At 40.0% G+C, this 12,576-nt stretch overlaps 2 protein-coding genes across 5 annotated transcripts; one reads left to right on the forward strand and one right to left on the reverse strand.

The window, feature by feature from the left end:
• Positions 1-1,787: 1,787 nt before the first annotated feature.
• LOC131883769 (uncharacterized) lies at positions 1,788-3,540 on the reverse strand. 2 transcript variants are annotated; one of them, XM_059231325.1, is made up of 3 exons: positions 3,381-3,540; positions 2,703-2,965; positions 1,788-2,624 (listed from the first exon to the last, which is right to left on the reverse strand). In XM_059231325.1, exons 1-3 carry the CDS (start codon positions 3,523-3,525, stop codon positions 1,905-1,907), a joined length of 1,128 nt encoding a protein of 375 aa, XP_059087308.1. In that variant the 5' UTR covers positions 3,526-3,540; the 3' UTR covers positions 1,788-1,904. The 2 variants fall into 2 exon arrangements, with proteins under 2 accessions (XP_059087308.1, XP_059087307.1); XM_059231324.1 differs by having other exon boundaries at positions 2,703-3,457.
• A 1,520-nt stretch (positions 3,541-5,060) lies between these two features.
• Positions 5,061-6,398, forward strand: LOC131883770 (oxidoreductase HTATIP2-like). Of its 3 annotated transcripts, XM_059231328.1 has the most exons (4): positions 5,061-5,456; positions 5,525-5,629; positions 5,698-5,881; positions 5,945-6,398. In XM_059231328.1, exons 2-4 carry the CDS (start codon positions 5,556-5,558, stop codon positions 6,374-6,376), a joined length of 690 nt encoding a protein of 229 aa, XP_059087311.1. In that variant the 5' UTR covers positions 5,061-5,456; positions 5,525-5,555; the 3' UTR covers positions 6,377-6,398. The 3 variants fall into 3 exon arrangements, with proteins under 3 accessions (XP_059087311.1, XP_059087309.1, XP_059087310.1); XM_059231326.1 differs by lacking the exon at positions 5,061-5,456 and having other exon boundaries at positions 5,463-5,629; positions 5,683-5,881; XM_059231327.1 differs by lacking the exon at positions 5,061-5,456 and having other exon boundaries at positions 5,463-5,629.
• The last annotated feature ends 6,178 nt before the right edge of the window (positions 6,399-12,576 follow it).

The following is a 12,576-nucleotide window of genomic DNA, read 5'->3' on the forward strand; positions in this document are numbered from 1 at the left end:
GAGGCTCGAGGCTCGAGAGGTACAAAAGACAGGAAAGAGAGTAGGCCTCGAAAGTGAACGAGGCCGAGGAGTGGAAGGAGAGAGAGGGGGAGGCCAAGGATGTTCAGAGAGAGGAAAAAAGGCCGGGTCGATGATGCTGAGTTGAGTACGGAGAAGTTGTTCCTCCGAAGTGAAATGAGAACGGAGGATGCCAGGATGATGGTGATATGTTATAAGGCCACGAATTCTATACCCGCATCAAATGGATAGGTCTAGAGATTCCAGGGGGCCTTGGAAATATGTCATAATCGGATGATATAGCTTTTTTTCGTTTACTTCATCAGCACGCTTTCTCGAGAAAGTGAAACACAGATCACGTCAAAGTTTTTTAGGCATCATTGGATCCGACCAAAACTCAAACATTCGGCCTTGGCCATGCTGTTCCGCTTCGGGGGCCTTTCTTAAACCGACAGACAGACAGAGAGGAACACTGATTGATTATTCCACCTTGTGATTCCAGATTGGCCCTGTCTTACGGAAATTCTTATCTCAAAAAAGGTTTTTCTTCTAATAAATGGAAAAAGGGAAACAACAAACTTTGAGCAAAGCCTGATCCTACTTTTCCCAAACAAACCGGATCACTCCTGCGTCAACATCATGGGTTCATAAATAGCTGGGAAATGATCGTTCGCTTCCCCTTTTGAGGGACCGCGGTAAAATTTCCATCATGTCCGCCGTCGCAAGATTGATCCAAGAAAAAAAATCTCACCGACGTGAGTGTAGGCATAATGTTCTGCTATGTATTGTACAAACTATGACACGTTAGTGCAAAACATGAGAGATTGATGATGTCGTGAAAGCGCCAGGATAACGTCAGCTTTGGCAACCTTTCACTGTCTCTCTCGGGTCATTTTTGCCATTACGGTACTTTCTCGAATCCCGATATTGTTTCTACTCCATTGAGAATCGAGAGCTCAGTTCCTTGTACCTTCAATGCACTGAAGGTCTAGAGCATAATTTCCCGAAGGATCGGTCCCCGGGATGTTTCTTGGTTATAGTATTATCTTCCGATTGATATGAATGCATTACAATGCGTGGGGAGATCGATTAAGGAACGAAGATCCTAGCCACAATTCAAGGGAACGTAGGATCTTATCTGTTGGGACAAAAGACTAAAATGGGATCAAAAAATGGCGTCTGCCCTCGAACTTTAAGAATGATGAAATTGTGTAACAACTTGGCGAAAGGGGGAAAACGGGGAAGGGGGATATGCTGTTTCCCAAACACGTATAAATACACCGCAAGGGTGGAATGTTAATGAATCAGCTCTGCATAAAAGAGAGGATGCCACTCCTGGGTCCTTTCGTCAAAAGTAGTGGCTCTCTGTCTGTTTTGCATTTCGATTAGGTTTCAAATTCCTGATGAGATATAAGCCAACTCGGGACTCACTCAGTGGCAAACAAGAGCTTACTGTGGCCGGCACTACTTTTGCGGGAAGAGTCGTCCTAAAGTTGTGCAGATAGCAAAGTGTGCCAGTTCTTGGCCAGTTCCAACCAATCAAAATAGAGCAAAAATAGCCTAACTTTTCCACGAATTTTCCTTCTAGCTCTCGATAAAGAAAACATGATGGGCGTTCAGGAGTGAACCAGTAACGATGTTCTAGTTTTATTCGTTCACCGCTTAAGTAGGATGAATGAAAATTAAAGGCTCTCCCTTTTCCCTTTGTTCAAAGAGGTTGCGTGTGTCTGGAATTTAGTATATGCGTTTAATCCTTCGCAAAGGTCAATCTGTGAAACAATGTACCTAAATCGAGGTTAAATATTCTGCCTTTATTACTCATATCATTCCAGTAGGTATATTCTTTAGAAGCTTATATAAGAAGTAACATCTTTGGTATTGAAGCAACGCTGGAGATCCATTCTTATCTAGGGAGACAGTTCGTCAATGGGGACATATTTCAAGGTATCGGCATCTTCGTAGCAAAAGTGTTCGACCACGTGACTCTCAAAGATCTCCTCGTCAATATCATCTGGAAATGCAGCTTCGCACATTGGGCATAATTTCCCACCCACGTGCTCGTGAAGTTTCTCGGGTTCTTCATTGATCTGCGACTTGGGAAGACTTTTTGTAGCAGCGGCATATTTCATAGAACTCCCAATTGTCCTGTCTCTTTCCGCCGGATCCATCTCTTCGGGGTCTGTGGAACAGTTATGGCACGAATCGCCATTGGATCGCCTCTCCGATGTCGTCGTGCTTTCAGCCAATTGTTTGAGGGCCTGTACAATAAAACCTCTTTGGTTGACAAGCATCCTCTTGATCTGTTCCATCCGGGCCTGACTCTGGCTCAGATGTCGTAAGAGTTCTTGCTCGGAATCCTCATCCAGATCATCAATCTCTTGCTCCAAACTGGCCGCCATGAGTTGCTGACCCGTTGCCGGAAAACTATCACCCGGTAAAGCTGATGAGGACAAGTAAGGGTCAGATTGGGTCTCACTTGAAGTGAGCGAGGATTCTTGAATTATCCGGCCACTATCCTCGGTAGTGTCACCTTGTTCCATCGGTTGCTGACTGAGATCTGGAACACTTTGATGCTTGGCTAGTAGCATCCGTACATTCCGCACCGTATCAGATTCGTGCCCATCTTGCTGGAACATGCACAATAACACACGTGAAATTATGTTTGGGCCCTAACCAAATGCTTTTGTAACAGAACCTACAAGTACCTTGATATTATTATTGCAATGCTGCTGTTGGGGCTGCAATAGCTTTGGAGGCAGAGGATACTGATGCTGGTGATTGGAGTATGGTGAGGCCAGCTCACCTGTACCGCCTGACTTGACAGCTGTTCTAGACACTGTGCTGGATCTGACTGGCCTAGCTTGTCCGCCAGACGTCACTGAAGTGGAGCAAAGGGGACTGCTAAACTTGGATTCGCCGAGCAAGGTGTTCCCTCCACTTCCACCAGGTAAAGGAAGGATTCTCCTGCCTACATGGTGAGAAGAGTTCGGTAAATCATGTAAATTCACTTGAGGTTGAGACCTGGCCAATCTCTGGTGTTGTTCCCAAGTCTCCATGGGTGAAGGTAAAGCATGTGGCCTTCCAAGTGGAAAAAAGTTTTGACTCTGATGTCGATAAGTTCCTTGAGATGATTTGGGCAACGCCATGGCCATGGGCATGCTTCACTCGCATCCGTCACTGAACTATGATGCGGTGCCACGATGTTGACACTTTCAATGGTATTCGGCAACTCGGAGCATAGCACAAGTAAAACCACTGACTGAACTGTCCATCCACTGACTGTGTGACAATGATGTCCAAAGCTCGACTCAAGCTCACAAAAGTGTCCCGCTACGTACAGTTCATTTAGACTTAGTGTGAGAGAACGAACCACACTTACTAACCTATTAAACGGATAGACAGGGCATGTTCTCGGTCTCTTCTCGTGATTTCCCCGTTTTCAAGTTGTTTGACCACCGATTGTCTGGACCGCCAAGATAATATGTCCCAGTTTGGCTCCTTGCTAATCTTAAAAGCGGCATATCCCATGTTAACACTTTGGCTAGAATTATCTTGGAAGAAAAAAAAATGATGCCATTCCCAAAATAAAGCAAAAGGACCAAAAATGCTCCTGATCTGCTTTGGAGCAACAATATCTATGAAAGAAACCACACCAAATCTTGTTCTCGTGTGAAGCTTGTGCCTTAAAAATCGATCCCTCATACACGTGGTGTCGCAGAGAGTGTGGGGAGCTAGTACTCCTATATGCGTCCATACGCACACCCTGACACAAAAGTTCCTTCTGGTTGGTTTAAAGCGCATTTCCAAGTGTAAAACATTTAATCAACATTCTTGTTGACGCAAGATGAAGCAGTCTCTGTTCTCAATTTACCTGATCATTCGTCATGGTACTATGCAGTGGAGCATTTTCGACTTGAGATTTTCGAGCTTTTTTTTAAGAGTGTCTCAATTGTTGGTAAAACTAGAAACTGGACAACATAATACAGCAAGATTAACTGAACGTTATCGAAGACATTTGGGTTGAGGGAGTTTCCAGCCCTCTTGCCTTCTTACCTTTCTACTAGACAATAAGACAATGGTGTGTATGTGTGTATTTTTAAGTATTAAGAAACACATGTTGTGTGAGAAAAGGGGCAATTGTATCAGGAGTTAATGCAGTATGGTTTTCGTGAACATTTTGATGGCTGTTTTGAATCTTGAGTTTGTAGTCTGTGCTTTGGCTTCATCTGGAATTAGGTATCAAGTCATATAGGTATAATTGGCCAATGTCACATGGCTTGAAGCAGGTTTGCTTTGGATTAGACATCAGCAACAAACGAAGATGGAGGTTGATCCAAATTAAATCAAACTCATACCTTACCAAACAAATACGATGCATTCGAATGGAACATCCCTCCCGGATAGCAGGATTCCAAGACCCCGAAGTAAGTTTTATCTCTAAATTGTAATTGTGTTATCAAGCGGAACGAATTTATGAGTCAGGGTGTACTAGCTTACTACATACGCACTGCACATTCTTGCTCTTTGTCATGCTGTAAAAGAAAGAGTAGCTCCAAACCTTGCACTTCGACGGTCATACCTGCTGGAGTTACCTGACAATTAGATGAAAGTTACGCTACAGTTTAATGCATCCGTCCAAGGACCAGACTCATTCATCTGAGATTACATTCTTGACCATTTGCTTCCCTTTGAAATAAAATATTTTGACACTTTGGTGACAAACTCAAGGCGCCAAAACCTTCATTGCGAACTTACATGAATAGATTTACTACTAATGCTACTTTTATCAGTGGTCACGATGCAATTACGGTGCAATGCAAAGTATGAGTGGTAAGGGATTTTGACGACAACTGTATCGTACAATACCGAGGTTTACGTGCAAAGCTAATTTTAGATATCGTGTAGTACAGAAAATGAGGAGCCTGAATGAAGAGGGCCTGAGGGAGCCTTCTTTGGCTTGAAGGATCCTTCATTGCCCAAAGGTCAAAATTGAATCACATTTCTCAAGGAGGCATCTCCTTCCACCACGATCTCGTTCCGCCTAATTTTCAATGAGGAGCTCGAATGTTTCTGCTTTCGTCTGATAAGGATGTTTCAAAGAGGGTCATAGCTGATCCATATTCTGATTATCAATCTTCGACCAAATCTAAATTTTGCAAAGAGATTGAAAACAGCTCCGTTTTATCCATACATATGGGACATCCAAGTTATGGTATAATGTATCTTTTGTCCGTCAAGTTGATACTTTTACTTAAACCATTCAATAATCAATTTTCAAGGTGCTCTGATTTCGATTTTGAGAGAAATTGCTCATCACCGACATGATTCTATCCATCTCTCTGTTCCTCCCAAAGCCTTTTGGAGTCGAGATTTGTTGACTCTATCCACCAAAGAACCGAATTCTCTCTCTCTCTCTCTCCACCTTATGTTTATCTTCCAGATAAACCTAACTGATTTGGGTAAACCTCGGTTCTTGTAACTCAATATTTGTTCATTCATAAGAAAAAGACTTTTGCGATAATTCAAGGGAACTTCTCCAGAGCAGACGTTAAAAAAGAATGTCCAAGACAGCCATTATTTTTGGGGCTTCCGGTGCAACAGGACAAGAACTTTTATCAGCCCTCACCTCCAGGTGAAAAATACCCTTGATCTATTATAACCTCTTTGGGCACATAACAAATACAGACTTCTTCTTCCAAGTTATTCCATCAAAAAGATAATCGTTGTAGTGAGGAAAGCTCGGGAAAAATTTGAGCACCTGAAGAATGTGGAACAATGGGTTGTTGACTTTGACAAGTTGTTGAAGACTGAAGAGCTTTACAACTTTTGCGGGATTGATATTGGATTTTGCTGCATTGGAACAACGCTTCAAAAGTCTTCCAGAGTAAGCAAAGCAGACTTTCTTTAACACTCAAACGCAACGAACCGTCCTTTTCAATCACATTAGGCCGAATTTATACAAGTGGAACGAAATCTGGTATATCGTATTGGCCAAGTTTTAAAGCGCGATGGGTGTGAAGAGTTCCATTTGGTCACTGGTTTTATGTCCAACTCTAGTTCCCGCTTCTTCATTCCCCGGGTTAAAGGAGAAAGTGAAGATTTGGTGGCTGCACTTCAATTCCAACGACTCGTCATTTACCGACCGGGCCTTTTGAGGTGTTCCCGATCTGAATATCGCCCTTGGGAACATCTGGCGCAATGGATCTCATCTTTGGTGGATTTTTGGAATCTATGGTCCATCTCAACCGATCAGTTGGCTGAGGCTATGGTGGAGGTTGTGGACATGCCTGCGAATTGTCTTAAAACCGACCGAAAAGATTGTCATATTTTGGAACACAAAGACATCGTTCAAATTTGGCAAAGAGCCGACGGAACTTGAAAATAAAAAGTCGCAAAACCTTTGTCACAGTTGTTCTCTGATTCATGTTGAATTTTTCAGGTTTGCCAAATGTTAGTAACATAAGCAAACAGAAGGATAATCTAAAACAAAACTCGATAGCATGGTCACTAATATGGTACTGGATGGCAGAGGAGCAAATGCGAATGATGTCGGGGAATCATCTGAAAAAATAGGATTTGATTTCAAGTGGATCCAGGGATGGTAATTTTTGAATAACTGAATATATTTCACGGTTTCAAATTACTTTGGTGGCTCCTAATTGTCAATCATTACGTCACCAAGGTTTCTATTTTCAGAATACGAAGTTACTACATAAATACAATTCACTGTGTATTTTACAATACCTTTGTGAGGAGAATGCCCATGCATATCATTTTCTTTACTTTTGCAATTCGTCGAAACCAAATTGATGTCGTTTTACATCGCAAAAAAGTTCTATCTATTTTACAATATAACATACCGATAGGCTGAATGCTCAGCACAGACACAACGACAGAAATCCAGAAATATGACAACTTACGTACAACGTACAACTTACGTACAAAAACACCTACAATGAAAAGAAAAAAAATGACAAAATGGACGTTCTTTACCGAGGGCACCAACATTCTCAGTAAGTCTGCGCTCTTAAATAGCTGTAAGGTGGGATTACAGCATACTCAGCAGTAGCTTACTACAGGATCTATCTGAGTTTGAAAGGCCATTTTATGAAAAAGACACAGCAAACTGAATGTAATGAATTAATTGTGTGACTTAGACACACTTACTAACGACAACAAGCCACTTTTAAGCAACATGAAGACTTGGCCTTGTTCGTTTTTAGCGGATCATCCTACCTCCTATGTATGAGCAGGGTTCCAGGTTTGATGTTGCTCCTTTACTTAATCATGGAAACTATTAATCGTTAATCCCGTCCCACGGGCCTTATTTAAGCCTGTAACATGATCGAACTATTCTGTCGCGGAACTAAACATAACGAAATTTGTAAAGGTTGATATGATAAGAAGCTCAAAACTTCCGACACGAGCGACCCTTTAGCTAAAAATTGTTATTTATTAAAATCCAACTTGATATTCAAAGTTGATGTTTCTGAGCTTCTGAGGAAGGTAGCTTAAGTTGTTACATTTCCAATTAGAGTTAATACTAGTTCAGTTTAAAAAAAGTAACTTGCAGGGCGTCACTCAACAATCAACAATGAAGTTTGTTGATTCCAGTCAAAAGTTTTCACACAATGATAATTATTCAGGTGATCATTTCCGTACACTACATCACCCTCCATTTGGCTCTAAAATACGAAAAACATATGCATCATTGTATCTAAATAGATAAGCACTTCGCTTGTGAAATTTAACTGTGATCTAAAGATCGTTCGGGGGTAAAATTAACTTAAATCAAAAGTGCAAAATTTAGTTGGTCCGATCTGTAATTTACCTTAACAACAATATATTCATAAAACACTGGAAAAAAATTATCTGATATGCAACTAGATGATCTCATAGTTACAGATCAAGATGCTTTGGAGGCCATCAAGGACTTGAGGCTTTCAAGTTCTCCTGTCCTGATGGTGTGAAATCTCAGTTTCTGATGAGATGCTCACAGGTTCTTGATCCTGTTTTCTCATATTTGATCCGTTGCATCTTGGATCAAGGCCAGTTTCTATCGTCACTAAGGATAGCTCACGTTGTTGCAATTTTGAAAGGGGGAGATAGGTCACTCCCCAATAACTATAGGCCCATTTCTCTCACTTCGAATATTGCGAAGGTGTTTGAGAAGATCATGAAGTCCAAACTTATTGAATTTCTTGAGGCCAATGAAGTCCTTCCTCCAGGCCAGCGCGGGTTCCGAGCATCTTTTAGCACGGTTACCCAACTGATTGAGCATTTAGAGCAGGTCATTAAGGGACTAGAAAGGCATGAGTCAGTTGCTATTGTCTATCTTGATTTTGCCAAGGCCTTTGATAAAGTAGATCATGGCCTTTTGTCGAATAGTAGACTTCATGACATTGGGATCCAAGGCAAGGTTCTCAATTGAATAAGAAGCTTCATTCAGGATAAGAAGCAAATTGTTAAGGTTGAGGGATCCGTTAGTGGCATACATGATGTCAAGTCAGGTGTTCCCCAGGGTTCGATCTTAGGGCTCCTCCTGTTTATAATATTCGTTGCCCCGCTTCAAAAGCTTAGTATTACTGCCAGTCTCTCTTCTTGCTGCCGATACAAAGTTACTTTCTGGTAGGAATGGCCAAGATTGCACTAGCCTTGCAAAGGACCTAAAAATAATATATTCTTGGGTTACCGAGAGTAATACGGCCCTGAACGGATTGAAATTCCGCTCAATGACATTTGGGTCAACTCGTTTGAATACTCCACTCGTAGATAATGGAGGTAAAGATATTGAGCAGGTCCGGTCTATGGAAGATTTAGGTTTAGTCCTCCAAAATAATGGCAAACTCGATGAGCACATCCATTTGAAGGTAGGTAAAGCTTTTCAGATATGTGGTTGGATATATCCCATGTTGAAGTCCAGAGATAGCTACAAATGTCATGAGAAACAATGGACTCTCATCTAAAGCCCACTGATTTGGTACTGAGGGTGCTTATGTTCACCAAATGATATTGGGTCGGATCTAACCCGAAAAAGGGAGTTGAATTTCGTTTTAAGTGGCATCAACTAGACAAATCATAATCTTTCATTTTAATTGTACCGGGCATTAAATTCTTTACAACGGTTGGTAAAGCCAGTGAAAACCCAAACCAAAAAAGTTGCTTGTTCGGGCTGAGGATTTAATCATTTATCTGATAATGCAGCACAGAAGTAAATAAAAAGGTCCCAAACCAGGAACAAAAAGTTAAGAAGGAAGTAGATAAGGACTCAAATGACAATAAAAGGGCAAAAAAGTCCTTGAATAAAAAAAATTGAGAAAAAAGTCAAGAAAGAGTCGCGAAAGTGAAAAAATGGATGAAGAAGTAAACAAATTGGAAATTTGGCTCAAAAAGTTTTCTCGGACAAAAAGGCCAAGAAAAGTTTAAAAAAGTGTTATCAGGTTTTGACTTTTTTCGAGGTCTTTTCATAATCTACTAGAAACTATAGGTACGATATTTAGGTACATACATAGGTACGATTACGATTTTCTTTGGTACTGTACATTTGGTTGAACTAAAATTTTAGGTTTGACTCGGAAATGAGCGACAAATTTACTATTTTATATTGTTGCAAATCGCAAAGTATAAATTGAAAATGAAGCCTTGTTTTAAGTTCCAGAATCAGTGTGAGACATCTTCTTTAAGATGCTAGTGTTAAAGATAGTCAAATGCCTTTTTAATATTGTCTTTGACGGAGAGGGATTTGAACCAACGCTCCATTGACACAAAGTTATCTGACAATAAAGTCAAACAGATGACTGACCAAGTTACTCGTTAAATAAATGTGCATTAGTGTCCCTGAGATTGTCAAAATAGCAACCACCCATGATATATTTTTACATTTTTTGGCTTGTTTTTTCAGGGGGTTTTCTAATTGCAACAAGGAACGTAATCCCCAGTATTATTGAAATGAAAGGTCCCATTTTGTCTATTCATAACCTTTCAATCTTTATATGTTATTTAGTCTACCAACGAGTTTGAGTTGGCAGACCGAGCTAGTCCTTGAATGTAGGATTGATCTAAAGATTTGTCCAAGTTCTGATTTGAAGTTTCTTTCACAGAGCGAAATAAATCTGTGCTCGTACACACCTGCGGATCCATCCTTGTGCTTTCCCAAAAAAACGATTGCAATCCTAGATTTGGAGATCTATGTATATATTATGAGCAAATCTACCTTAAAAAACTCAACGACTCTTTAGAATTTATTTGCTAACAATGCCAGGATTGCCACACAACAATTCTACTTATGCAATCCGGTTTCCTATTTGTACGAAAGTACATTAGTTTGAAAGTAATTGATGCGTTCGTTTTTCTGTTTAATGCTTAAATGGAAATAAAATGTAAGAGGCCAATCCTTTTGGTCATTTTTATTGCTCTTCAGAACTTCAGAGTGAAAAAGAATCACGTTCGATTATCGGAACCACCGTTCATCAATTCGCAGAGTCCTCTTAGTCTCAAGATTTGGTCAAGTCGACAATTCCAAATATGGCCGTCTTTTTAGCGGAATGTAATAAACCCTTTCACAAATAGGGATTGACATTGAAACTCATTCAACAAGTTTATTTTGAACACTACTAGTTAACTTGATCAAGTCTGCAAAGAACAGTCGGACCATAAAAACTCGTAACATGAGCGGGTGAGGATTTTATAACTCATATGTAACATTCACACGATATGTTGGTTCACAAATTGGTCTCTGATACTTTTGACACATATCAGTAATAAAATTGGTGACGAAGAATAATTGGCGACGGCCCTTCCTTCTCTTTGATCCAAAGTACCCTTTTAATCGATTGAGTGGCTTTTAAAAAGTGTTAAAGTTTCATCACATCCATTTGAACGTGAAGTAATCCATTCACGTCAATGATTTTTTTCTTGAAATCTATCTCTTACGGATCGCATTTTTTTGTTCATTCACCGTGGATTTCCCCACTTTGTGATATTTGAACGCATGCCACAATCATAATCGCGTTTGATTTCTGTGGATAATCATGGAAATCAGACTGAAATAGGACACGAAGCTCAATTAGCCTTCCCGTATTTTCGTCGAGAAGGAATGCACTCAAACAAAATTCATAAGCCACTTCAAAGATAGATTGAGATTTCAAATATGAGCAGGACATTATTGTGAAGGTAGGTTCAAACTCAATCTTTTTCGAAGAAACAGTTAAGCGTATAAGTACGTAAAGCATCAAACCTGACTGAAAAACGACCTCTTACATAGAAGATGACACTTCATGCTACGAAGTCGCTCGTTGAAAATAGCTGAGATTTTAAATGTGAGTTGGGGAATACAAGCACGATCTCGATTTTTCTCCCTCTGGTATGCAGTTTTATACAGTAGGGAAAAAGAATACAACAAAATGGTTTTTATGTGTTTGACAAAGATTGCCATTCACGATGGATTAATTGTTACCCAGTACAAGGAAAATGTCATGGTGGAAGTTCTAAATTATCTTCTAATTTTAATGCCTACTGAGTTTTGACGGTAGGTAAGCATAGAAAAAATGCCGTACGAATTTATTCTACTGACATTTAGTGTCTCGCTGACAGTCACCATAACTTAGCTCAAGTCAAGAAGAAACTTGCAGAGGCTAATTAGCATCCTTAAACGGTAAATCAATCTGAGACCAGATTGACTTTTATTCCCTATCGGAAACATGTGCTGATGCATGGTAAAGGCAAACAATTGATTTGATGGTGCCATTGGCCACTTAATAAACGGTTCAATCACTGAATGATGAAAGCAAAATAGTCCAAATACCGTTCTTATCTTTCAAGTTTTTGACCAAAATTCCAGATCAACCCAATATTCAAGGGCTATCCAGATCTGCCAACTCTAATACTCTGGTGGATCACCTACAGGTAATCAAATGACTATGAAGTTATATATAATATAAGAATAATGAATCGCCCGTCTTAAACTTACGAGGGATTACAGTTTCAAAAGCGTAAAGGAAGGTTCAAAAAGTACGATTAGGCCAGGACGACATCACCACTGATAAAAAGTGGTAAGATAAAATGATTCTCTTGATTCTCATCCCGATTAGTAGAGCTGACCAAAATATGCATTATCCGTGTTATGTCCTAAAGTAGGTTTAGCTGCACACGAAGCACATTTCATATTGTTTTAACATATCTCAAATGTGAAGATATTGGTGTGCTTGTGACCATCGAGCTGTTGTCAATTGGTTACTTTAACTGTCGACCCAACTGACTAATGGTTGTGACTGGAGGGATGAACTTAAATTAAACTCACACACACAATCAAATGATAATGAAATAGAATTTAGCTTTCAAATGGTTCTTTTTGTCCGCGGTCTTTATTTTGGACTTCTTTTCCGTTCCTCCAAGTATTTTCCAATTTCAAAACACTATGCAGACTTTTAGCACTTTGGGAGGGATTGCCAGCTATTTTTGCTCATTTTGACGACCAATTATTATGCATATCTTGGTTTTAAGAGCATGCTTTGACCTGATTTCATCATTGTTTCTAAGTGCACAAACATAGGTTTATGAGAAACATATTTTGCCCATCTC

The sequence above is a fragment of the Tigriopus californicus genome, chromosome 7 (assembly GCF_007210705.1).
Source record: "Tigriopus californicus strain San Diego chromosome 7, Tcal_SD_v2.1, whole genome shotgun sequence".
Taxonomy (NCBI): Eukaryota; Metazoa; Arthropoda; class Copepoda; order Harpacticoida; family Harpacticidae; genus Tigriopus; species Tigriopus californicus.

Bases quoted from the DNA above. Each gene is read 5' to 3' on its own strand.
- LOC131883769 (XM_059231324.1), bottom strand. From the start codon at position 3,155: ATGCCCATGGCCATGGCGTTGCCCAAATCATCTCAAGGAACTTATCGA. The intron at 2,625-2,702 runs GTACTTGTAGGT...TGCATGTTCCAG, and splicing joins ATTGCAATAATAATATCAAG to CAAGATGGGCACGAATCTGA.
- LOC131883770 (XM_059231326.1), top strand. From the start codon at position 5,556: ATGTCCAAGACAGCCATTATTTTTGGGGCTTCCGGTGCAACAGGACAA. The intron at 5,630-5,682 runs GTGAAAAATACC...TAACAAATACAG, and splicing joins TTATCAGCCCTCACCTCCAG to ACTTCTTCTTCCAAGTTATT. The intron at 5,882-5,944 runs GTAAGCAAAGCA...CAATCACATTAG, and splicing joins CGCTTCAAAAGTCTTCCAGA to GCCGAATTTATACAAGTGGA.